The sequence below is a fragment of the Platichthys flesus genome, chromosome 13 (assembly GCF_949316205.1).
Source record: "Platichthys flesus chromosome 13, fPlaFle2.1, whole genome shotgun sequence".
Classification (NCBI taxonomy): Eukaryota; Metazoa; Chordata; class Actinopteri; order Pleuronectiformes; family Pleuronectidae; genus Platichthys; species Platichthys flesus.
The window spans coordinates 15,299,648-15,324,306 of NC_084957.1; the positions used below are offsets into that span (position 1 = coordinate 15,299,648).

The following is a 24,659-nucleotide window of genomic DNA, read 5'->3' on the forward strand; positions in this document are numbered from 1 at the left end:
GAAACATCCAACTGACACAGGTTCTCTCTTTGTTCCCCACTAAAACAGATATAAGGTAAAAGGCTGCCAGGCCTACAAGGAGAGGTTTATACAACTAGGAGTGTCTGAACATCACGAGTCGTAGTCGAACACTGTGTTTACATCTTGTGGGACTGACGATAGAAATAGGAAAGAGTTTCTTTGAGGGTGGAAGATACTCCTAGAATTGAAACATAGAACTTTATCTTTTAAATTTGACTGTAAAGGATAAGCCTGGCTATTCTTATATTTAAATTCCCGTGACAAATCCAGAACCAACTATCATTTCTGTCACTAATAACTAATTTCATTTGTTTTAACAATAAAGTCTTCTATTTAGATGAGTGTAAAACTGTGACATTACTCCAAAATTATTAAGAAGCGCTGCATAACTACCGGGGCCAGGCGTTATTCCACATTAGTCTTTTTTAGCAGTAGTAGTCTGCCAACAACAGAAACACTCAAATATTTGAATAGTTTGGGGATATTTGCGGAGCTCATGTGCCAAATAGGACAAAGATACAGTATCAGGCTTTGGTCAAACGCAGCATATTGACTAGTGAGATGAATTTTACTGTTGGTTTTGTCCTATGTGTGTTATTTGTTGACAACAAGAAAAAATACAGAAAAGCCTTATCATTTAATGACCTCGAACAGCAGTCCTTGGCCGATGCGACGCCTCCGCATTTATTTACCTCTTTAACCACTTTAGCGTCATTAAGCACCAAGACCACCTCCTCCACGTCTTTAATCCCCACCCACCATCCATGCGTATGCCGCATTCATACTAAATGGGAGTTGCCATAATGACTAGTTTGTCAACTGTATTTACTCCTCACATCAACATTCAGAGAAACCAAAGCTCTCAAACGTTCGGATGTTGACGATCAGAGGTACAGTACATTTGTATTTGTGGTGTGTGACATAGCAGTGGTGAAAACAGCTGTGAAGTGTCATTATTGACTTCTATTAATGAATAATTGATGCTTCCTACACTTGGAGCATGCTTTTGAACGTATGTGTGTGTCTGCACCATATAAGACCCTGTGTTGTGACCTGCTGTTTAGTGGTCACCAGAGACGCTCTTTGCCACTCATCATCACTGTCTGCTGCCGTCTGTGTCGCATCAATGATTCAAGAGGAGAATATACAGCATCCTGTGTTTTATTACCGCAGGATTTAGAGGTTGTAGATTCAAGCGAGTTATTAAAGCCACAGTCCATTAGAGGCTGCAGGTTCAACCAACTATCATCTTGAAGAAAAGCCACCTCGATTCATGCCTACGTCTGTTACATGCAACTGGCAATGTGTTTGATTTATTAATGATATGGACTCACTACTGTCTCCAAGCATGGTGTACTAGTGTACATGCGAAACAATGTTACGCCAGAGGAAATTATCTAGAAAAACCTTGTCCTCCCTTGGGGATGAAGAATCTGCTGATACGAGGCAAGAGGAGCTACAGTACTTTATGATTTATGTACGATCTCTAAAGCAAAAGGGATCTCCTGAGTTTCAGATGCGTGGGGCTCTTCTCAGAACCGACAGGGCTAAAAGCTGAAGTCTAAGCTGATGCATTTTTCGTTTGAAGAAGACGGGAGTGACCCACATTTCTGGAAGAAAATACCCGCACATCAAACAATGTTCTCTCAACCTTGTTTGCCCGACTTGGATGATCGCACAGAAAGGTTTTGTAACAGATACAAAATGAGAATAGGATCCTCACAACAGAATGTCAGCGATATTTCAATGTAATAGTTAATATCCGATAGCAAATCAATCCTATTGAAATAATTCAATTTCATCAAGGTGTCATCCGCCATCCAAATTAATAATTCTGTTCAAGCTGTATTTTAAAATGGACATTTCTTAGCTAGATGAACATATACATTTTATTTTTGTACCTACATATACAAAATGGTGTTACAACTACTACACTCTTTTCTACTTGCTAACACTGTATGATAATGATATACCACTTGTTTTGATCTTTCTCTGAAGACGCTGCCCTTTCTCCTCTCTATCCCATTTTTCTTCCCGTCGATGCCCCATGCGCAATCATGATCATATATACTGCTCAATTAGGGTAGTTGTAAAGTAGTTGTAAACTACTTGTCACAATGCATTGTGGGAAACAATGAGTACACTGTATAGGCAAATATTCGGACAGCACTACAAAATGGCGACTATATCGATTTATAGATATATATATATATATATATATATATATATAAATTTGATAAAGGTATAAAGTCCGGTCTAGAATTTGGAAACAGCCGCTGAAAAGTATCACCAATTGTGTGCTGATTGTTTGTCCTTTTTTTTGAGCAGTTGTTATTTGTGTCGGTTTGGAAGTAGAGAAACAAAAGGCAGAATAAATAAAGCTTGATGACAAAGTGAAAGCTCATTTATTTAAAAAAAAAAATTGAAATCTCTCATTAATAGAAAGTATTCAGTAACCTTCATTGTTGAAGCCCCTTGGTAGGAATCACAGCTTTAAGTCGTCTTGGGTAACAAGCTTAGCACATGGATTTGAGCTGTTTATCCCAATTTCTTCTTCAGCAAATCCTCTCAAGCTTCGTCACATTGATGTGACGCGTCTGAGCTGCCCTCCTCAGGTTTCTCCTCAAATCTTGAGCTCTGGTGTTCGAGTCTGGGCCTCAGCTGGGCCACTCAAGGACAGTAAGTGACTTATCTCAAAGCCACTCAGTGTTTTCTTGGCGTCATGCTTCAGGTTGTTGTCGTGCTGAAAGCTGAACCTGGTCCCTGATAATGGGCTGCACCACTATAACCTGAAGCTGCCACCACCATCCTTCAACATAGGGGGGGGCTCTGTGGAATATGTGTCGCTGGTCTACCACAGGTCCCTTTCACAGCAGACTTTTTGACGTGAAATAAGGAAAAGTACAGGATTGTATAACAAAATGAAATGCACCCAAGTTCTTTTTTTGCACACATTTGACAATCTAATGGGACGTGTCTGCTATAAAGGCCTGATTGAAGGAGTGCAGATGAGATGGGTGTCCTTCTGGCAGGTTTTCCAATTTTTTAAGCTCCGTTAGTTCTCTCCAGGTCACCTCCCTGAACCAAGCTCATCACTCCCCCGGCTGCAAACGTCCTCCATCTCACAGTTATTATTATTGATGCTACTGTTCTCCGAGGAACACTCAAAGCTTTAGAAATGGTTTCATGCCCTTGCCTTGATCGATGCCTCATAACAATTTTATCGCTGAGGTCTACATGGATTTCCTTGGACTGACATGCTGACATGCTGATATGCAGTGAAGTGTCGGTCCCTTTAGAAAGCATGCACGTGTGCCTTGCTAAACGATAATTTAGTTTAATGATAGTTAACTGTTTCTAACACATGCTTCACTGCGTCGTTATAGGTTATCGAGTATGGATTGATGGGGACGTTTTTTTTGTACATGTTATCAATTCATAATTAAATGTACAACACAATAAAATGGGTAAAGGGTCTGAATACTTTACAAATCTTTGTGTTTTGACATTTGACGGTACCCATATTAATATTGTGGATATTTCAACCACGTCAAGAAGCTCTGATTCTGCCTGATATTAGTGTCCTTAGTTTCCACATTGACCTCAGGCCATTTTTATCAAAACAACTCAAACTAGAGTAAATAGCGAATTCTTTCAGAAACTATTTTCTGCGGCACATGTGGCTATTTTATGTGTTTGTTTAATGGTTTGTAGACAGCATTAGAGAGAAATAACTTATATCAGGCTTTGGCTGCACAGACAATGGCAATGAAAAACGGATAATAAAAATGTAAATTATGAACAGAATTATCCTATAAGTCTGACAGGGCAGTGCACCCATCCAAAGCCGAGCATGCTGTGAAAAGCACAAATGTGGACCCTTTGTAATGTCAGTGACAGAGGGTAATAAAATAAAATGAGTCATCCGACACCGTATATGGTTCTTCTGGAAGAACAGTCCAGTATTAAACCTTATACCAAAGTAGTGACAGACGCTGTTGGAGGCTACGTGTGGCCCTGGTTTCTTACTTCATAGGCTATCTGTTCATTTGTGCGACCGCCGAATGTTTAGTAATGACTGTGTTTTATGTTTCTCATCCACTTTTACTTTGCTTTTATGCCAATTGTGGCAGCTCACCTGTGATCTGTAATAGTCAGATTGGCTGTGCTGTCTGTGAGCACCACTCTGACCGGTGGTAAAATGCAACGGTTACTAAACACCTGTGGCGTCAGATGTTGCAGGTTGGGAGAAATGATGCAGTGTGTCTTTGAACAACGTGCTTGTATGACTAGTGGAGAAGATGCAAACTTTCCTCTCACTCTGTGTCGAGGGTGCCGTGAGTCACCGTGCTTCCCTCTGAGCTGTGTTGTATTTTCAGGAGCATTTCCTGCTCAGCAGTTTTACTGTCTCCTCGCTGGTGTTTGCTCAGGGCAGAGAGCGCGGCAGTGGGAATGTGCGCTGTGTGTGCTCAGGGAGGGCTGCGTCAGACACCACGCCTACTGCAGCACACAATTCAAACTCTGCTCTCGCAGCACAGCTGTAATATGAAAGAAGCTCAGATAAATGTTAGCTTTGCTTCGCTGATGTTGTTGACCAAGTGTTAGTCATGTGTGTCCGGTACATCAGGAAGATCATGTGCCCGCTGTTTTCTCAGCTGCCAGGATATTCATATGCTGTTCCAATCTCTTTTCTGAGGTTGTGATGGCCTAGATTTCATTTATTTAAGGCTGCATTTTCAGTTTTTCTTATTTCAGTCTGTGCAGTGGTGTGTATCCCTAATGTTGAAGTATAGGGAAGCAAGCCTCTCATAGTCCTAATACATGGACTTTGGGTATTGAGTAACACTGAGTATCGATCTGATACAAGTGCTTAAGTTAGTTGTGTTATAAATTGAAGCGCTGCTGCCACCCATTAAACATTGCATGTACATATTCTGCAGGTAGCTGTGAAACCGGTTAGCATACCTCGAAACTGCTGACCGATATTTTTAAGCTTCCTTTAGTTAAATATGGGTCTACCAGTGTATTGCTGACTCACAATAATTGATTAGTAGAAAAGGGAAAAGTCGAGTAGACGTCAAATACATTTTTCTCAAAGATGCTTTCTTTCATTGCATTTTGTTCACATCACACCGTTGGTTAAATTCAAGAGTTTTTCCAGTAAGGTTGGTTTGAATCACTTAATTGATGCTATACAAATTGGGGTGAAATGTCTTGATTGACAGCTGAGACTGAGTCCTAGTTAGTGGCGCACATGTATAAGTGAGAAACAAATTAACACAAGATGGCGGCATCCACATCCAGGCTCTTGTGGCTTCAATTTTCTTCAATAAGAGGAGGTGGAGGCGCCTCGTACATCTTTATAACCATGTGAAGAACTTGTGAAGAAGTTGTCATAACCTCTATTTGTTTTAAGCTCCCTCCACATTATGTTAGCTCTCCTCTTAGGAAAAATACACGTTTACCAGTGTGCAGCTGATTCACCACATAGCACCCATACATGTAAACATAAGAATAAAGGTCAAATTTCATCAAGTGGACTGAGCCCATAATTTGGCCCTATTGTTACGATACTAGCGTATTGGATATATGTTGAAGTGATATCAGTGGCAGTGCATCACCAGTTTAAAGTCCAGAGTGCTGAGAGGGAGGAGATGTGATATTGTTGAGATTGAGATATGAACAACTGTGGATATTTCCAAACCCTCTCTCCTGGAAGACATTGCACTTGTTATCAATAGTTGAGTGAAGAATGAAAACTCCAGGCCAAACAGACCCCTTAAATCCATTCAAGCTGCATCAAATTGCCGCAACTGATAGAAATCCATCCTGTGAATATGCCTGATTCTTTTTCCATCAAGACGCACAAAGATTCATGGCTGTCCCTCCTGTAGTTTCTGCACAATCCCACTGACAATCAAACAAACAGGGGTGAAAACCTTTCTTCTTTGGCGGGGGTAAGAAAGCACGAGAAAGGAAATTTCAATCTCCAATCACTGTGTTAAGTGGATGTGAATATAAAATGCGAAGGTACTGTGTCTGCGTGTGTTCGTTATTTCCTCTATCAAATCTCTACCTCACAGAAGGAGAAATCTCCTCGTGGGCCACAATGCAGCTGCAGCTCGGTTTAAAATGCTGTAATCGTCGATGTCATGATGTGCCTCGGGCTGCAAACGAGGCTGGGATGATGTTTGCCGGTTCATTAGTGCTAATTCATGTAAAGTGGAGGGAAGAGAGGGAGAGGAGAGAGGACCAGGATGAAAGAGACAGTAATGAAGAAGGACTGAAGGGTGCTGGTGTGGGCTTATGCAGATCCCTCCACTTCATTCTACTTTTATTTCCCAACTTCATTTTTTTGGTCTCTCTCCTCAGTTCCTCATATAACCCTGTATTAGTTTGTGATCTCCACGGTTTATTGACGGCATGGGAAGCTTATTTTCGTGCAAATCAGGTTATTCAGAGCAGTTAACTTGTTCAGCTGCTGCAGTGATAGAGAATCATGTCTCTTTTTCTGCGTGTGTGTGTGAACTCACCACAGCTCATAGCTAATGTAGCAAAGCCTTATTTGTGAGGTCCTGGTTAAGGTTAGGGGAAAGATGTGAATCATAATTAACCTGGTTAGGTTAGGGTGAGGTTTATGCATGGATTGGTCATGGTTAAGGTTAAGGTTTTGGTGACACAAATGTGCTCATGCATGTGTGTGTGTGTGTGTTGCATTCAAAGCACATCATTTATCTCAATCTCGCAGACACCTTATGTGAAATCAGAGCCACTTGGCATTTCCACAGCACTGGTGGAAGTGACATTTCCATTTCCACTGCATCGTTTATCATCATCAGCTCATGGAGCCATGATCCAAAGGGTTGTCGCTTCTCCCGTCCATATGTCATAGTGTCTACAAATATGTCAAGATGGTTAACAACAAAAGTCTGTTAATAGTTGGGCGGAAACAAGAGTCTACAATCCACACAACATTTATTGAGACATTTCACCCCAAACCACAAAATCAACCTATGACGATCACCAAGGATTAAAGGCTTTGTGATATCTGCACCATTTCACATCAGATCTCAATGGCTGATGAGGTATTTCAGTCTGAGCCGACTGATGGGCAGACTTTGTGATCCCCGCAGAGGCTCTTCATACAGAGGCATCTGCCAAATGAATATAACGTAGCTGTATAGCGTTGGCATGCAGGTGTGCACATAATTAGTACTCGTCTTGCTGTGTATATCGGACGGAGCTTCGCTAGTGGAAGCTGAAAAATGTCAATGTGAATGTCAGGCTCGGAGCCTAATTGGACGGTTGTTAAGATGCTGTGGAGCCGTCAAATGTCTTCCAATTACTTGTCCTTTTCCTTGTACTTCGGCAAATCATCTTTCTCTAATTCATGCAAGCACATTAACCTGGACTTTTACTGGACCTCCCATATTCTAACACACATTTTCACCTATGAGGGTTACTCATAAATGGCTCGTTTGCCAATATTTTGAATGTATTTTATATCTGATTGTGACACAGAGACGTCAGGTCCCTTTGCTCTAATAGTGAGGCCTGAAGCATGTGGGACGCTTGAGGAGATCAGTAAACAAGCAGACAGACCACGTGACTTGGTTCAGTTTCTCTATCGACCTGCTTCTCTGGGGTTGTGAATGGTATTTCCAGCCAAAATTCCATTTTACTCCAATCACAGTGATCCGGGGACAGAAGGGAAACAACAGGGAGGTGAGGGGAAACAGAGGGAGCTGCCAGCCTTAAACAGCCACTTCATCCCCTGCTGATTATCGTGACTGGTCCACTTAGTGAATGTAAACAAATCATGGTTCGTTCATTATGCCAGTTTGTTCTGTTTGTCCAATGTTCTCCAGACACTGTGGGGTTTTTGATGCACTCCTAGACTGTATTTAAATTAGATGGATGATGTCTCATTTGCTGAAAGCTGAACCATCCTGGATACCAACACTGCCATCTTGCCCAGTCCTCCCATTGTTCAAAAATGAAGCCACAATATCCAGGATACAGATGCTTGTGCTTTTGATGAAAATAGGATGTTGATCAGTGTGCAGAGCTGAGTTATGGAGGTCCCATTGATACACTTGCTCAACAGAGTCAATCATGACATGAAATTAAATCTTCTGCAGCCAGTAACCAGGGGGCGATAGAGACGCTTTAGCTTCATTTTTGTTGAGCAGTAATGTCGTCCATCTTTATTAACAGTCTGTGTTTTTACTCTGTAACTAACCTGCTGAAATACCCTCGCTGTGCTCTTGGAACTCTTAATTTACAACTTATTAACTGCCTCTGATCCAGTTACAGTTTCTACTAAATTATTAACCTCAGATGTGTTTCACTGGCCTCTCCTTGTGTTTTTGTTTCTCCTCTAGGCTTCCTGTTAGTGGTCGTCTGTCATCAGATTTCTCTAAGAATCAGAAGATTGGAAGAGGAGGAAACACTAGTGCGGCGCTGGGGAAGTTCAGGCTATGCCGTCACTCAAAGAACAAGAACAACCCGACCGTTAGCAGAACAGAACGTGGAGCACTTTGTATCAGGATGTAGTTCTTTCTGACTCCCTTCATGTAACATCGCTGCCGGCTGTTGTGACTGCCTGCGTCTAACTGAGGGATCAATGGAGCAGGCTGATAAGGATCTGAACCTCTCCTTTCTGCTGGAACATGAAAGAGACATGATCCTGAAGGTGCTGCAGAAAGACGAGAAACTGAGGAAACGAGAGGAGAAGAGGATACGGTGAGGACTCCAGTTCCACCCATTTTCACCTCACTCTGACTTTTCTTAACATCGCTCCTGATGTCTTCCTCTTTCCTTTTCCAGGAAGCTGAAGAATGAGCTGCTGGAGATCAGACGGAAGGGAACCCGTCGGCCCCAGGATCTGGGGGAGCGACAGTGCGCCCGCTGCCTGAAGACGCTGGGCCTGATTTTCGACCGCGGGGAGCTCTGCGAGGAGTGTCAGCTGCGGGTGTGCAACAACTGTCGGGTTACGATCCACCAGGAACGCCAGTGGAGGTGCAACGTGTGTGCCAAGATCACGTAAGTGCGATGCCTGCAGGGACCAAATCGATATCTAGTGTTTGGAAGACGAATGGAGACCAGATGGTTTGGATTAGATGGTAAATGACACAACATCTGTCTCTGCTTGTCGCTGGCAGCCTCAGGTGTCTCGCTGCTGGGAGCTTCTCCAAGGCTTAAAGGAAAAATCCACCTTAACCCCCTAAAGACACTTGAGAGCTATTTATCATTTATTTATACCAGTGGTTCACTGCTGCAGTTTAGTTCTTTCCTTAGTTTTAAAAGATATAATAAGACTCACAAATGACACCATGCATCACATCTTCTTCAGCTGAAGTTTTTGCTATTTGTTGTTTTGTGTTGACTTTGTTAACTTCTCCGACAGTTATTTCTGCTAATGAGGCATTCAAGTGTTGAACGGCTACTCTGCTGTTTCACTCAAAGTTTGACTCTTCCGCCCTCTGAGCTCCGTTAACAGGCGTGTTCTGTTACTATGGCAACTACCACCACTCTTACAGTATCATTAAAACAGTGTTTAATCCTGCGATTTAGAGATTCTTCCATTGTAAAAGCATAATGCGAAATTCTAGTGGGTGAAAATGTCAACCTCATTTTTGTATCATATGAGTTATTAAGTCTTGCAGCACCCAGCCTGTCATCAACGCTTCCAATTTGACAATTATTCGGTGGAACAACCAATGCAACATCTAATGTCTGATTTAATGGTTTTGCAGAAAATCCATACCACTTTGCCCAAAAAGACTTCATCACAAACTGCAGCTTTTAGAATGATTTTTAAGTTTAATCATCATCCCTCCAAAAATACTTTCGATAAAAATTCAAGATTACAAACATCATGACGGAAAAATGTATGGCAGGACTTCTGACTGTGAGACATTTCCAGCTCTGCTATAGTGGGAATTATTCAGCACCGACTAAAATATTACTGGTTGTCAGTTCTCAGTGGGTTTTGTCTGATTACACCAATAAATAACTGATGATAACATCTAACAGTGTGACCTGGTGTTTTGAGGAGTTGAATTCTCAGTCAGTTTGGTGTGTTTGCAGGGAGCTGAAGGTGGTGACAGGCGAGTGGTTCCTGGAGGAACGGTCCAAGCGCTTTGAGCAGGTAGCGCCGGGCACCGACGTGATCAAGCAGACGATCCTGAGCAGCCCCATCAGTGAGTCCGACCACTCACATACACAGATCTAGAAAACTGTAAATGATCAGTAATGAGCACTTTATTAGGAACACCGAGTGTCTCTAACGGCTTCAAAAACAGCCTTGATTCTGCGTGGGATGGAGTCCACCAACATTTTTTTAAGATTCTGCTCAATGTCGACATGATTGCATCATAAAATCTCTGCAGATCTGTCGGCTGTGGCATTCAGACAAAGATTGACTGGTATTAACGGCCCCCAAATCTGTCAAGAAAACATTACTCACACCATTACACCACCAGCAGCATCCTGGTCTGTTGACAAGGCAGGTTGATCAATGGATTCCTGCTGTTGACGTCAAATTCCAACCCGGTCATTTGCAGTCTCATTAGAAATCAGTCCAGGCTGTGGTTAACGGTAAAATGTAAATGTGCTGTACTTGTACTTTTCCAGTTATATTAACTACTCAAAGCGCTTCAATGTACAAGTCTCATATAACCAAGGAGACTCCAGAAAGCAGTTTGGAGGGATTGTCAAAGATCCCTCTCTTCCTCCTGAGCCTCAGCCGCCCCCATTTTTCCATTCTTTGGTGAACCTATGTCCACTACTGTCTCATGTGGGTTTCTGCTGATGTGGTCAATCTGCCTCAAGGTTTCACAAGTTGTACTTTCTTAAAAAAACTTTTTTGCTCACCACAGTTGTAAAGAGTTGTTATCTGAAAAACTGTAACCCAGTTATTTCACCTCCAATCTGGATCTCCTCTTGCTTCCATCCATTTTTCTGTTGTTCACAGCATTGTGAGCAAATTGTGTCTGAAAAAAAGATCAAAAATTCAAAAACTAAAATGTCATGTAACAATAGCTAAAGTTCCTGGCCGTACCTGCATGATTGGACAATAATTATGAGTATGCAGATGTGCAGGCGTTCCTGATAAAGTGCTCGTCGAGTGCAGTAGGTGAAGTTGTCGGATATGTGTCGATTGTATTAATGCTTTATTTCTGGTTTTGATCCTAAGCTAAAGATGAAAAGCCTCCAGAGAACATACCGGCCCCTTCGGAGTCTGAGCGATCCAGCACGCCAAGATCCAAGAGGAGTGCGATACGCAGCGCTATGGACGGTGTCAGGAGAAAAGAGTAAGATTTGAACAAAGACTGAGAGCTGAGTTTATAGTCATACAAATGTTAATTTAATAGGGTTTACTCAGTGACTTATTCCACAGCATGAAAATACAAAAGAAGCCTGACAGAAGAGAGGGCATCAGATAAGTTCTGAGGAATTCTGCAGGGTGTTGACGGCTCACTTCAGCACAAAGGCCTTAGATAAGATCAAATGGATGCTCCAGTGATTTCTGAGGCTCTGAATGCAGTTTAAAACACATTTAGAAAAGCAACACAACAATAATTGGATTGTGCAGGCTAACATCACCACATCTTGTCGGCACTCTAATGGTTCCTGAAGGCATCGCAGTGCCTCAGTCAAAGTAGCTGCACGGACAAAAAGCAGAAAAGATCTGATTAACAATACATGTTAGAGCCATTCTGTCAAAAAGAAATGTACTCAATTTGCTGCTTTGACTTCAAAATCTCAAGGAACGATAACGATTTCATCAGAGCGGTACCAGCAGAGTTCTCTCTAATACAGCAAATAATCCTTTGATTAAAAAGTAATAATTCCAACAATTTACTTCATCACAAATAATAAATACTACAGCAATATTAATAGTTTTATCAAATGTACATTTTACTTGCTTTGAATTTGGAAATTGTGGTAGCAAAGACAAATCTGCATATCAGTATAAATATTCATATGCAGAATTGAATGTTTCAACCTCAGACACATTAGAGATAGACAATCAGGGGGTCCATAGGTTGTTCAGGTAGTGAAAGAAGAACAGACAGAAATGTTTTTTGTTTAAGTTTTCTTTACATGCATATATCAGATTTTTTCAAATATTCACAGATTCAATGCAACACGAAATACATGTAAATTATATAAATCTGTGCGAGCGAGAAGGCAACTTAAACATTTTCCTTCCTGTGGGGAAGCAAATCACAGCAGGGCTTTGAGTGGAGTTCAACTTTGGGGAACTTTGACCCCTAATGGTGATGCTAGAGGAAAAGTCAAAGGATCACTGAAATATGACTCATTCATTCTCTGGGGAGCATGAGCATCTGTACACAATCTTTTGGCAATCTATCCAATAACAGATAGGATTTTTCAGTGTGGACCCAAGTGGTGGATCAACCAACACCAACATCACCGTCATGTAAACAGCCATTCAGCTAACCTGGGTAAAAATTCTAAATCTGGATCATCGCAGATCACATAATCAGCAGACTTCAGGATGGGACAGAAAATAACCTATTTAGTGGAAATAATTGAATAAAATATTTATGTACCAGGGCTGTACGTCTCTCAAGATGCACACTGTAGAGTTAAGTGACCGAGATGATCCTGATAAAGCAGAGAGAACAGACAGACACACAGTGTAATGACTCTGAAGTAATGGACATGACCTTGTATCTCTAATATACAGTAGATAACTGGCTCTGTGTATGTATGTGTGTGTGTGTTTGTGTGTGTGCTTGCAGAAGGATGAATAAAAAAGGCAACCGACTCACCTTGAAGCCACACAACGGAGTGGACAGTGCCAGCGTCAGATCTGGTTCGGACGGAGACGTTCAGAGTGTGCGAAGTGCTCGCTCTGCTCCGAGTCCACGTTCAAACAGGTAATAATATACTTATAACAATAAATTGTATTTAGCATCTTTCATACATAAAATGCACCTGGAAGTGCTTTACAATAAAATCAAAGACATGAAATTAGATAAGATAGGAACGTGTTAGCAAGCAAACAAAGACTTAGGATAAAAACATAAAACTAGCAAAAGGTATTAAAAGATGTACAAAAATAACAATGGTGTGGACACATATTACAGCACATTAGAAGATTAACTCAGATTTGGAACAGTCGATGTAGATCCCTGTTTAGCAGAGACAACAGCAGATGTTCTCAGAGCTCATCCAGCCAGCGTTGGTGCAGCCTCGGTCTCTTCAGTATAAAATCTAAAGTGTAAAACCTCATTTGAATGGAGCAGATGTTTTCGATGGCTGAAAAAGTTAAATACATTGAAGTAAATGGTTTTGAAAGTTCCGTCACATTGAAGCATCTGCTAAAGTGATATTTAAATAAATCCAACTACCGCAGCCAAACAACCTCACACAGGTTGTTTCAAGTGTTCAACTACTGTTCAACTCTTAAAATTTTGTCACTGGTACTGACTACATGCCAGTTGTGAACCTGCCTGTTTGACCTGGGCTGTTTGTTTGGCCTGTGGTGATGCTGTTGTGCAGTTTACTTTCTGAATCTGCTAAAGTGACCTGCAGTTATCGAGCCAGCTGGACTCTGAAGCTGCACCAACACTGGTTCACAAAGAGCTGTTCTTATTATTTCTGACCGATTTCATGCAAAATGTTCTTTGACAAGTGCTCAATACTTGTTGATGTCGTTGAACTCCGATCTTACTGGTTTTCAGGGGCGGGGTTGTTGCCGTGGAGTCCTCAGGGATGCCCACAGTCCTTAACAACATGCGATCCCAAACTCCGGACACATTGTCCACTGCCAGCGACAACCGGAGGGTCAGGGTCAGCAAATCATACACACACATTGTAACACACACATTCTAGATTAAAATGTTCTTTTGACAGCTTTGGTGTTGACGTGTTTGTTTGTGTTTGTGTTTGTGTTTGTGTTTGTGTTTGTGTTTGCAAACAGCCTGACGGAGCGGAGAGCGTTGCCAGTTTACACTCCAGCGACAGTGCGCCCGAGAAGAGAGGTGTCGGCCATCACAGGACGAACTCTGGCACCCCGACTATTTCTGTGTCCAAGGCCTCAGTCTCCTCAGGTACCTCCATCAGATCCCACTCCTCCTGTATCTTCTTCTTCTTTTTTCTCCTCCACATTAACTCAACTTGCCTCCTGCTGTTGTCTCACAGCTTCACAGCTCACACACAAACATTTCCCCATCAGAGTCACAGTTTGAAAATGTGTCAGAGGAAGCAGTATCACATCAGAAGGGATGTTAGACAGGCTAATCAGGGCTGCGGCACAGACTGCTAAGTATCTTTTATAGGTCGAGATTATTCCCTATTCCAGATGGTACGTTTGCAGAAATGACATTATTGACTTTCGCTCCCCGTCACTCGCTGCTGCTCTTCTTTATGTGTGGAGCTCTCTCCTTTTAAAGTATAATCATCTTCACTTTCTGTCTGTGTCAAACTCTTTATCTCTGCGAGTGACAGCTGTGTGTGAAGAGTTTAAAGTGGCTCCGCTTAGTATCTCCACTTTCACCCACAGATGTTTCACACCGTATCTTCAACAGCATATAAAAACCTAGTACTTTTTTTAATATATATATATATATATATATATCATTTTATCATACATTTAATTTTTGTGTCCATAATTCTTCTTTTAGACATGTCCCTTACTTTATGGATACTTTCTTTAATGTCATTTTGAAACTGGAATAGCACTCATGAGAGCACATACCTCCGCAAAGGCCTTACAGTCCCCTTCAATTCAATCAAGCTGCAGCAGAATTCTCACGCGCACAGAAATCCCAAAGTCCTTTGAAACACTCCTGCCTGCAGGTTTTAGGTTTTCTTGTCACGCATCTTCAAGGTTCCTGACTTTAACTGTGTTGACTGGAGTTTTTTCAACACACACACACACACACACACACACACACACACACACACACACACACACACAAATACACAAATATATATTGTGGCTGAAAGTCTCGTCAACTCTCCCTCTCATCAGCTTCCTCCTCTCTCTCCACATTAAAAAGAAATGACTGAGCTCATGAAGAAGAAAGAGTGCGACTGTCAACCACAATGGCTAATGCAGTACTCGCACCAGAAAAGCCTAATGATGGTGATGCACTTACACGAACGCGGCCACATTAAATTTTGACTCGCACACATTCATAAAATGGTTGCATATGAAAACAGGATGGGAAACAACTGATTTTAAAACCAGCCTGGTTCAGATGTTGGTTCTGATGTCACGGAGGAAATGGGATTTGTTCAAATGTCAAGTCTAAATCAAACAAGTTGAGCTTTATTTCTTGTACCTGAAGTGCAAAATAATTGAAATTCATTGCCATTTATTTTTGCAAGAACTTTATTCACAGTCGTGATCTTGATCCAAGCAGAACCATGGTCATGATCATTAGTTTCCTCCCTCTTACGCTGTCTGCTTCCGTTTCTCAGTGTTTTGCCTCCCAGTCCTGCATTCCCTTCAAACGCCGTCTTTGAAACAACTTTGTCTCTCCTTCATTCCTCCTCCTCTGCACCCCCACCCATCCTGTTTCCCTCCCCTCTCTCCCAGATCACAGTCGCTCAGAGATGGACCTATCAGTTCCCGGCTCTGAACCCACCAGTGACGAGGCCCTCAGCCTCAGAAGCCGCTCTGTCCCCGGGCTCAACGAAAAAGTAAACAGCGTCAGTATATGTCTTCTTCCTGTGTTCCTACTGTGTCCCCACACGCTGATCCCATATTCCTGCAGCGGTGTCGCCGCAGATTCTCGTCACAGCCGGAGCTTTCGAGTGTGACATTTACAGAGACATTTAGCTATTTCAGTCCGTGCCCCTTTTTAAATACATCCATAAATACTGGTTGTCCATATCCAGCTCAGGATCTGTGGCTGAACGTGATGCGTCAGAGATGTGGGGCTGAATGTTAATTTCACTCAGAGCTCACTTCAAAGAGCATGAGGAGCATCTAAACGGCTGTAGGCTGAAAACAGGTGGAGGATGAGGCGGCCTGTACGTGGCGGCTCGGTCTTTGTGTTTATTGAGTTTTCATTTGCATTCAAAGCTCTTCATGGATATACAAACACAGGGTCACACACACACACACACACACACACACACGCTATTGGGTCATAAAAGTACTCCTTCCTTCACGCCAATCCATTTACTGTACACCCGGTGACATTTTGATTTTGCTGGTGAAAAACAATTGTCCACGACTTGTCTGATCGAATTTACGGGAACTGGCTGCGTACACCCACACAGAGCAAATCCTAAAGAGGCACTGGCCAGCTTTCCAGACGTTGCCTCCCTTTTGATTAAAACTGAGCGCTGTCATCTGCAGGACTTTTCCGATGAGGATGCGGAGGAAGACATCGATGTCCTGATGTCGGCCCACAGCCAGACGGCCCGGCGACGCCTCAGCAACGCAGTGTCAACGGTAAAGCCCGTGTTCAAGCCACTGCAAACACAAAAATATGAAGAATATATTCTGTAAAGAGTCTTGTGTGCTCATAAAAAGGTTGTGTATATGCACTCTCTGTATACACATTGCCTCAGTGTCACCTGAGGAGTGAGTAAGGCTGTACGCTCCGGTGTTGACTGTGTAAACATCATGTGAGCAGTGGGGCCAATTTGTGTCACGGACACCTGCAACACAAATATAACAGCCTGGGGAAACCTGCTGCATTTATAAAACTTGACTAGTAGTATGTTAATGTGAAACATTACTGCTTCGTAAAGGAGAGTAATGTTTATGTAGAAGGGTTTCTTTAGGTTAATACAGCAACTCAATGGTTTATATTTTAAACATTATACTCAAATGACTTACAGACATTTCTAGAAGAACCCTTGTGGCATCTGTAGTTATGCAGTTTTTGTAGTATTTTTTGCAAAATGGTTGTCTTTCAAACCTATTTCTATAACCTCAAACAGAGACCCTTAGCATCAAGACCCTATTTTCTGAGAAATCAACAAAAATGTTACAGAAAGCTCCAATATAATACCTTTATTTGATTTCTGATCCAAATCAGCACCATCTTTACCTTTCACCAAATTTCAAGGAAATCTATAGTTTTTGCTATTCCTGACAACCAACTAACTAACTAACTAACTAACTCACAAACGCAGATGAAAACATAATCTCATTTTACCATCCTTAAGCTAATTGTTTTTTGTTTTGTTTTTCTGGCCCATAACTTTATGCTTCTCTTTACTCTTATTATCATCGTTTTGATTTAAGAAATAGTTCTGATCGCTCTCAGAACCAAGGAGCAGGCACACGCGGCTAGAAACTGGCTGGTGAACAAAGTGCAGTGCATGCCCAGGGGACAGTGGATGAAAAATCAACATGGGTTAATGAATATCAGGCTTGGGTGTGTGAATTGGTTACAAACTGTCACAGCTCCAACTCCAGAGTTAGCGGCACTAACTCAGGAGTTGGAGCTGAGAAGTGATATTGAATTGAAATGTGTTGTGCTGACAGACATGATGGATGGATTTCCAAGCATCAGCACATTAACCCAAAGCTCTCTTCATGGTTAAATATGATATTAAATACCATGGAACCTTTGACTTTCCAATGTTTACTCATTGGCTCCCGTGATCAGCTATAACTTATCCTGGCAGAAAATCCCGTTTTTCAAATGACCAACATAATTGTCTTTTGTCATGACGCATGGTACCGTCGGTGTGTTTGTGTGAGTGTGTAATTTGAGAAGTAAGCAGCCAAGACAGATGCGCTTCCTCTCTCATTTATTATGTCGTATAATAACGGCCGTCGCCAACCTGCTGTTGGTAGAGTGAATGGAATTGGAAGGAGGCGATGAGGGACATTATGCAGATAGATGAGTCCCTCATTGATTCAATCTGTGATATACTCTGCCCACAAACACACGGTTGTGTCATAGAGGGCTCTGGGTGGATAATGAAAGCACAACTGTTGTGCTGTTTAGTGCCATTGATTATACTGTTGTGCAATTTACTGTGTGTTATAGTGTTTTTCAGGCTTTAGAGAAATGACTATTTCTATTCTATTAATCAAGTTATGCTGCTGCATCAAATAGCAATAAATGTATATTTTTAATGATTTGGGAAAGGTTGAGGTGAAATAAGAGTGTACAGCCTCAGAGCTCTGTAAAGCTACATGTGTCTGAACATCACTCTCTGTTAACCATTGTGAGCTAGTACTACATTTACTCTCCACCATTTTATTTCCATTGTATCGGGTTTTCTTATAGTGCCCTTAATACACTGTAAAGGATTGAAAATTTACTTTCTGATAAAAAGCTCACAATGAAATATGCAGCATTGTATAGATTTAAAGATGCTCGTTCTGCTGCTGTCAGAGATAAGACAGAATAATTATGATAAGTAGCAATACATCACTCTGTGCCGAGCGTGTGTAAGGATTTACTATTCAGAGTTTTAGGTCTGTACTCGGACCTCAGAAACTAACATTACCACATGGCACATCAGAGTAAGGGACGTCTTATTTGAAGGAAAGGAGAAGATATAAGACAAACAAGACACGCCCCTGGTCAAGTGCAATCGTGACATGATGCTGGTGCTTAACAAAACCCTAAAGCATCACCAAATTTATTTCTATTCATCCCAAGGGGATCATGTCATTTCTTTACAGATTTCCAATGCAATGAATCCATCAGTTGTTTAGATTTTTCAGTCTGATCAAATGATTGCCATTCTAGAGCTAACCTGGCTGAAATGAATGGTTTTCAAAAGAATAAAATATAAAGTAATTTGAGAAACCAATCATCTCTCTTGTTCTAGCTGTTACCCTGTGCGTGCATGTGTGTCTGTGAGTTTGTGTCTGTGTGTTGATTTCACCGCTGCTGTTTCCAGATCAGTTGTAATCTCTTGTTTCATCTGATAATCACCATGGTGACCGAGTGTAATGGGGTTTCTGGCTTTTCTGCCAGAGACTGGGTTTTGTGCAGCTCCTCCTCAGGGGCCGGTTGACTGTGCTCGGGGTCTGCCTCTATCACTAACAGATCAAAAGCTCTGATGTCTCTCCTTCCCCTCTCTTTCTGCCTTCCGTCTTTCCTTCCTGTCTCTGTCTCTTAAATGAACCGGCTGCTAGTCTTCCACTCCTGGCTCAGAGAGAAGGTGGGGGTACCTGAATATCCCCGACTCAGATGCTGAGACTGTAAGTCTCCTCCTCCACGTTTGTGCATGCGTTTATATTCACCACTGCATTATAGAAGAGTGAAGGTGCAGCTGCAGAGCACAAATAGTACATGCAAGATTCAATAATACATAGATTTACTTTAAACACACCTGTATGCTCCGAAAGGAAGCTGCATGTTCGGTGTGTGTTTGTGCTCATTCGTGTTGTGGTTTTATCCTCATCTCTTGCCATTAAGACTAACCCCTTACATTGAAGTAGTCATTTATCCCAATGGCTCCCTGGAGGAGGTAAACGATTTACCTTCTCCAGTATACCTGTCTTCCCTGGACAGGAATACCATTATCAGTGGATTATACCAGTTATTTCCTGTCCTGAACACTCGTGGTAGCCTGCTTCCCCAAGAAATGCTGCATTTATAATTACCTGCTGGGGTATTTTGTTCATGAAATGAGTTTTCCAGGTAAACAATATGAGGAAGTAAAATGTGTTTTGTAAGCTAGTTTGTGGAAGAATTATGACTTTTTAATTTTGTAATCTATGAAGCTCAGAGGGTGGAGACATACTGACTCTTAACTCACACAGATACAGTTAACTTTCTGGATTTAACTGGTGAGAACAAGACAAGAAGTCAAGACAAGTTTCAATAGTTTGTGTGTGTGTGTTTTTACTGTTGACTGTTTCCCTTTTTAGTTTTTGTCTTTTTTTGGTTTATTCTTCTGGTTATACAGCTATATATATAATATACACATTTATTTGAAGGGGAATTGCAGTATTTTTTCAACTTGGGCCTCATGTTTATAAATGTGTGTTAATGTATGGTTCATGCTTAAACATTTGGAATCAGTTTAGTAGATTGTATCTTCTAGCAGCTGTGGCACTGTTACAGCAGTGGCTATCATGTCATATTTTGGATGGCCACTAAAATTGCTGCTTTCCACCAATAAAAGGCTCAAATTGTTATTCTGGCAACATTACACTATGTTTATACATTTTGTTGACTGCCACAGTTGCCCAATAATAATATATTGTAACCACTGCAACTAACTATTTTGCATGCCATTCATTTATAAAATAGATGGCCCATGTTGAGTTTAACAACTAAAATCTGAAAGTTTCAGATTAAGAGGAGCTCCACTTGTGTTTTATGTGATAGTACATAAACTATTTTTTAATTCATCTTTCTTTAAGCAATTTGAGAAGATTTAAATATTGTAACAGATATTTTTCTCAACTTTGAATTTCAGAGATCGGTAGTTTAAGAAAAATAATTGACAAAGCACAAACACACACATGGGAATCACTGTCACTTTCATTTCACTCTCTCGGTTGTGTGCATGCATCACTTCTGGGGAAAAGCTTTACTGATCATCCCGACCCATGACGTCATTTCATGTGCAGTAATCCTGAGTCCTGCTCATTCCTGAAAAGGGGTGTGTCACAGACATCTTTCATTCTCCCTCTTCTATCTTTTGTGAATAATAATAATAATGCCAAAACACAAATGAAAAACTAATTTCTGTACATGATACAAACTGCAAACTTACACGGTATAAAAGTGACTCTTCCTACAGAAATGTTTGGAATTTGGTCAACAGTGTTTGACCTTTTTTCCATTTATTTACCGAGGGAAGCTTCACTGAGGACAGTGCTCTCAAGGTCAAGCTCACATCTCAACTATGTGTCGCCCACTGAATACTTAAGCCTTCTGTAGACAGTAAGACCCTCTTAGGATCCAGTAGTAGTGATGTAATATCTTATTCTTAATCTTAATGTGGATCGACACATATTTTTACTCTATTCATGTTCATTAAGGGCTGCAAAGTACTTCCACCATGTTTCATCAGCATTTAGCAAAAACTTTAAGGCTAACAAAGGTATTTTCGGCGTCTCCCCTCTTTTCCGGCCGTGCCGCTCGTGTGTAACCTGTCTTTTCTTTACATCTTCCTCCCTCTTTCCCTCCTTTGACCTCCTCCTCCTCCTGTGTCTCCATAACAGAGTAGTATAAACAGCATGATGAGCATGTACAGCGAGACTGGTGACTATGGCAACGCCAGGGTGAGCGGCGAGATCCTGTTGAACATCAGCTACAGCTACAAGACCGGGGCGCTCAACATCCTGGTTAAAGAGTGTCACAATCTGGCCACGGGAGACGAGAGGAAGCAGCGCACGGACGCGTAGGAGTGCACACACACACACACAGATATTTGCTAATGTCACTGTCACTCTTCATAGTAACATTTATTGTTTTAATATCCGTCTTCATGTCATTGTTTTAATCGACAAATTTGATGAATTCTTGCCAAACATCGCTTTTTCTGTAAAAAAAACATCTAAATAAGTTTTGTATTTGACTGATATTGGCCACAAATATCCATAATTGCCTGTGCAAGAAGCTGATGTAATATAGTGGGGACAGGACGAATCTGCATGTGATTTCCTCCGATGGAGCTCGACTGAGTGTCTGTGTGGTTTTCACTGCAGATATGTGAAGACTTACCTGCTGCCAGACATGTCGCGGCAGAGCAAGAGGAAGACGAGCATCAAGGCCAACAACATTAACCCTGTTTTCAATGAGAATCTGAGGGTCAGTGGCTGAAAAACTCCCCAACGGCCAGTCTTGATCAATGAAGCTTCATTCTTTTAGTAAAGCTTCTGTGTTTCCTCATCATGTCGTGCAGTACGTGATCAGCCACTCGCAGCTGGAGACTCGAACCCTGCAGGCGTCCGTGTGGCACCACGACCGCTTCGGACACAACAGCTTCCTGGGAGAAGTGGAGCTGTCCTTGGACACCTGCGAGTTCGATTCCCAGATTGAGGAGTGGTACTCGCTGCAGCCAAAGGTAGCAACCCCAAATCAGCACGTACACATGTTGTCTTCTTCTCCTGGGTTATACAATTACAAACACACAACAAGTGCCTAAGAGGTTTGTGAAAATGTGTTTGTGTAGATGGAGAGCGGTGTAGACTCTACCATGCAGTATAAAGGAGAACTGACAGTCGTGTTGAAGTATATACCTGCAGAGAAGAACCTTACGCTGCCTCTGGACCAAGTGCAAGGTACACTAAAAACGATGATGTCTATTATTTATTATATTGTGGAACAGGTTGCAAAAGCTTTTGTGTTATTACCTCTGCAAAGGAGATTATGATTTCACTAGCATGTTTGTTTGTATGTTAGTTGGCAGCATGGATGTTTAATGGGTCAGGAACGAACCACTAAATGATGGTGTGGATCCAAATGAAGGGTCCTGATCTAGTTTTTTTTTTTTTTACTTTCTTAAAACTTTAAAATTGTTGTTTTTTTGACGATTTCACCAATTTCCCAGAGAATAACTCATTGATGAAACTGACCCATTTTGGGAGCTGATATTTAGGAGTATGTGGAGTTTTGTGCAGTCGTATTGAGTTGAAAGGAACTTTCAGGCTTCGGTATGCTATTACATTATCAAATTTTGACAGAGAAATTAACTCTCAGTTTCCCATTTGTTCAATACACTACATGGTTTTGTGAAAGATGATTTCAGAATCTGCAAATTTAATGAAAATTGAAACACCGAAATCTCTCATTTACAAATGTACACAAAGGTTTGGTCTTTGTTGAAGCCACTTTCACAGAAATAACCTCTTTGTATCTTAATGGGTAACAAGCAGAACATCTCAGCGTCTGTTAGCTGCTCTCTTCAGGCCTCTACAGATGGTCTGGGCTCTGGGCCACTCGAAGCCTCTCCAGTGTTTTCTCTGCTTTAAGTGAACCTTCGCCTCATTCTCAGGCCGTGTGCGTTAGAGCAGGTTTTCTTCAAGGACCTCTCTGTATTAGGCTGCACTCATCCATCCTTCAACTCAATACCATGCTGCACTGCAGGGATGGTTTTAGTCAGGGGATGAACAGACAGGTTACGAGACAAAGCAAGTTAAAAAAATAAGTCTATGCAAAATAATTTACAAAAAACGCTGCAACGCATCCAAAAGTTAATAGTTTGTCTAGTACTCTACATGGGATTTAATTGGATTGATTGATTGATTGTTTGAGTCTTAATTACCTGTTGAATTGTTTTCCTTAAATCTAAAGCCTATTCTTTGTTGTGTGGTTTGTTACACCTGAGTATAGCTTACTGTTGAAAAACATGTCGTGCGTCCATGTGTTTGTCTTTGTAAACACTTGCGTTCATATGCTTTCCATGTAAAGTACATACTACAGACCTGTTTTCTTTCTCAAGTGTTACATAAATAAATAATGATTTGTTTGCGATCTCCCTCCTCAGTGAAGAAAGGGTTCCTGAAAGGCAAGAAGAAGAGCAGCTTCACCCTCCCTCAAGGGGGCATGGTTGAGCTGCTCGTCAAAGGAGCTAAAAATCTGACGGCTGTGAAGTCTGGAGGAACGTCTGATCCGTTTGTAAAAGGGTGAGTTGCTCCCTGCTGGTTACATGACCTGTGATTTACAAAGAACAGCCCCAACACTGTGCAGTAATTTTAACTCTCACCTTCATCCCAGGTACCTGCTTCCAGACAGCAACAAGTCGACCAAGCACAAGACGGCGGTGGAGCGACGCACAGTGCACCCGCAGTGGAACCACACCTTCACCTACTGCGGCCTGCAGCCAGGGGACCTGGACAACGTCTGCCTGGAGCTCACCGTGTGGGACAAAGAGGCTCTGGCCAGCAACGTCTTCCTGGGAGGAGTCAGGCTGGGAGCCGGCACAGGTATGTGTGAGAAAAAGTCAAATGTCTGGATAGAGCTTTCTGGTAGAGCTTCTTTCAGACATGCACTGAGCTCCAGACATTTTTCCTGAAATTACCAAGAGAGCTGCATGAGAACACATATGTCCAAATCAATTGCTCCGGACATTTTCCAGAGCTTCTCCCTGCCAGCTCCGGAGAAAAATGTCTCTAAAATGTCAGAGTTGGCCCATAGAGCAGGAAAATGTCAGACACACAAAGTTGAAAAAAAACTAAATTATACAAACATCTCAGGATGACGAGGAAGAGCGAGACACGTAAACAAAAACATGTGATTTCTGCAGCAGAATATTAACATTACTACCCCTCGTCGTATTTAAGAAAGGCTGTACTTCAGTGTTCGGGCTAACAGATTAATTTGGTTCTTCAAATATTAACATGTTCTTTATTTTGAACTCATAAATATTTAACTAATCGAATCTTGATTTCTTTAATTCTATAGAATGTGACAGACATTTTTTTTTCTCAATTACTGTACATTATAACAATTGAAACATAATTAAACTAAACTTTGACAATCTGATAGATTTGTTTGTATGTTTGTTGCAAAGAAGCTTGATAATCATTTTTATGTTATTTAGAAGGCTTATTCAAAATACTTAATACAAAACCAGTGAACGGATTCAACGTTTTGGTGAGAATCCAGATCAGGGGAATCCAGGAATCTTTTCACTTTCTTTAACATTGTGTTTTTCAACATGTTCTCAGACATGCCATTTATGAGTTTGTGCAATTTTGTTCAGACCCA

At 41.5% G+C, this 24,659-nt stretch overlaps 1 protein-coding gene across 3 annotated transcripts in view; it reads left to right on the plus strand.

Moving 5' to 3' along the window:
• sytl5 (synaptotagmin-like 5) overlaps positions 1-24,659 on the plus strand; it is a 39,811-nt gene that overhangs the window by 12,596 nt on the left and 2,556 nt on the right. Inside the window, exons 2-16 of one of the 3 annotated variants that reach the window (XM_062402869.1) lie at positions 8,406-8,766; positions 8,851-9,066; positions 10,114-10,226; positions 11,222-11,339; positions 12,798-12,935; positions 13,743-13,851; positions 13,982-14,111; positions 15,605-15,717; positions 16,373-16,468; positions 21,170-21,348; positions 21,656-21,758; positions 21,853-22,014; positions 22,123-22,231; positions 23,437-23,575; positions 23,667-23,875. In XM_062402869.1, the coding sequence (XP_062258853.1) occupies positions 8,648-8,766; positions 8,851-9,066; positions 10,114-10,226; positions 11,222-11,339; positions 12,798-12,935; positions 13,743-13,851; positions 13,982-14,111; positions 15,605-15,717; positions 16,373-16,468; positions 21,170-21,348; positions 21,656-21,758; positions 21,853-22,014; positions 22,123-22,231; positions 23,437-23,575; positions 23,667-23,875 (2,053 nt within the window). In that variant the 5' untranslated portion in view covers positions 8,406-8,647. The remainder of the gene's footprint in view (positions 1-8,405; positions 8,767-8,850; positions 9,067-10,113; positions 10,227-11,221; positions 11,340-12,797; positions 12,936-13,742; positions 13,852-13,981; positions 14,112-15,604; positions 15,718-16,372; positions 16,469-21,169; positions 21,349-21,655; positions 21,759-21,852; positions 22,015-22,122; positions 22,232-23,436; positions 23,576-23,666; positions 23,876-24,659) is intronic. The other 2 variants (XM_062402871.1, XM_062402870.1) reach the window with 2 other exon arrangements.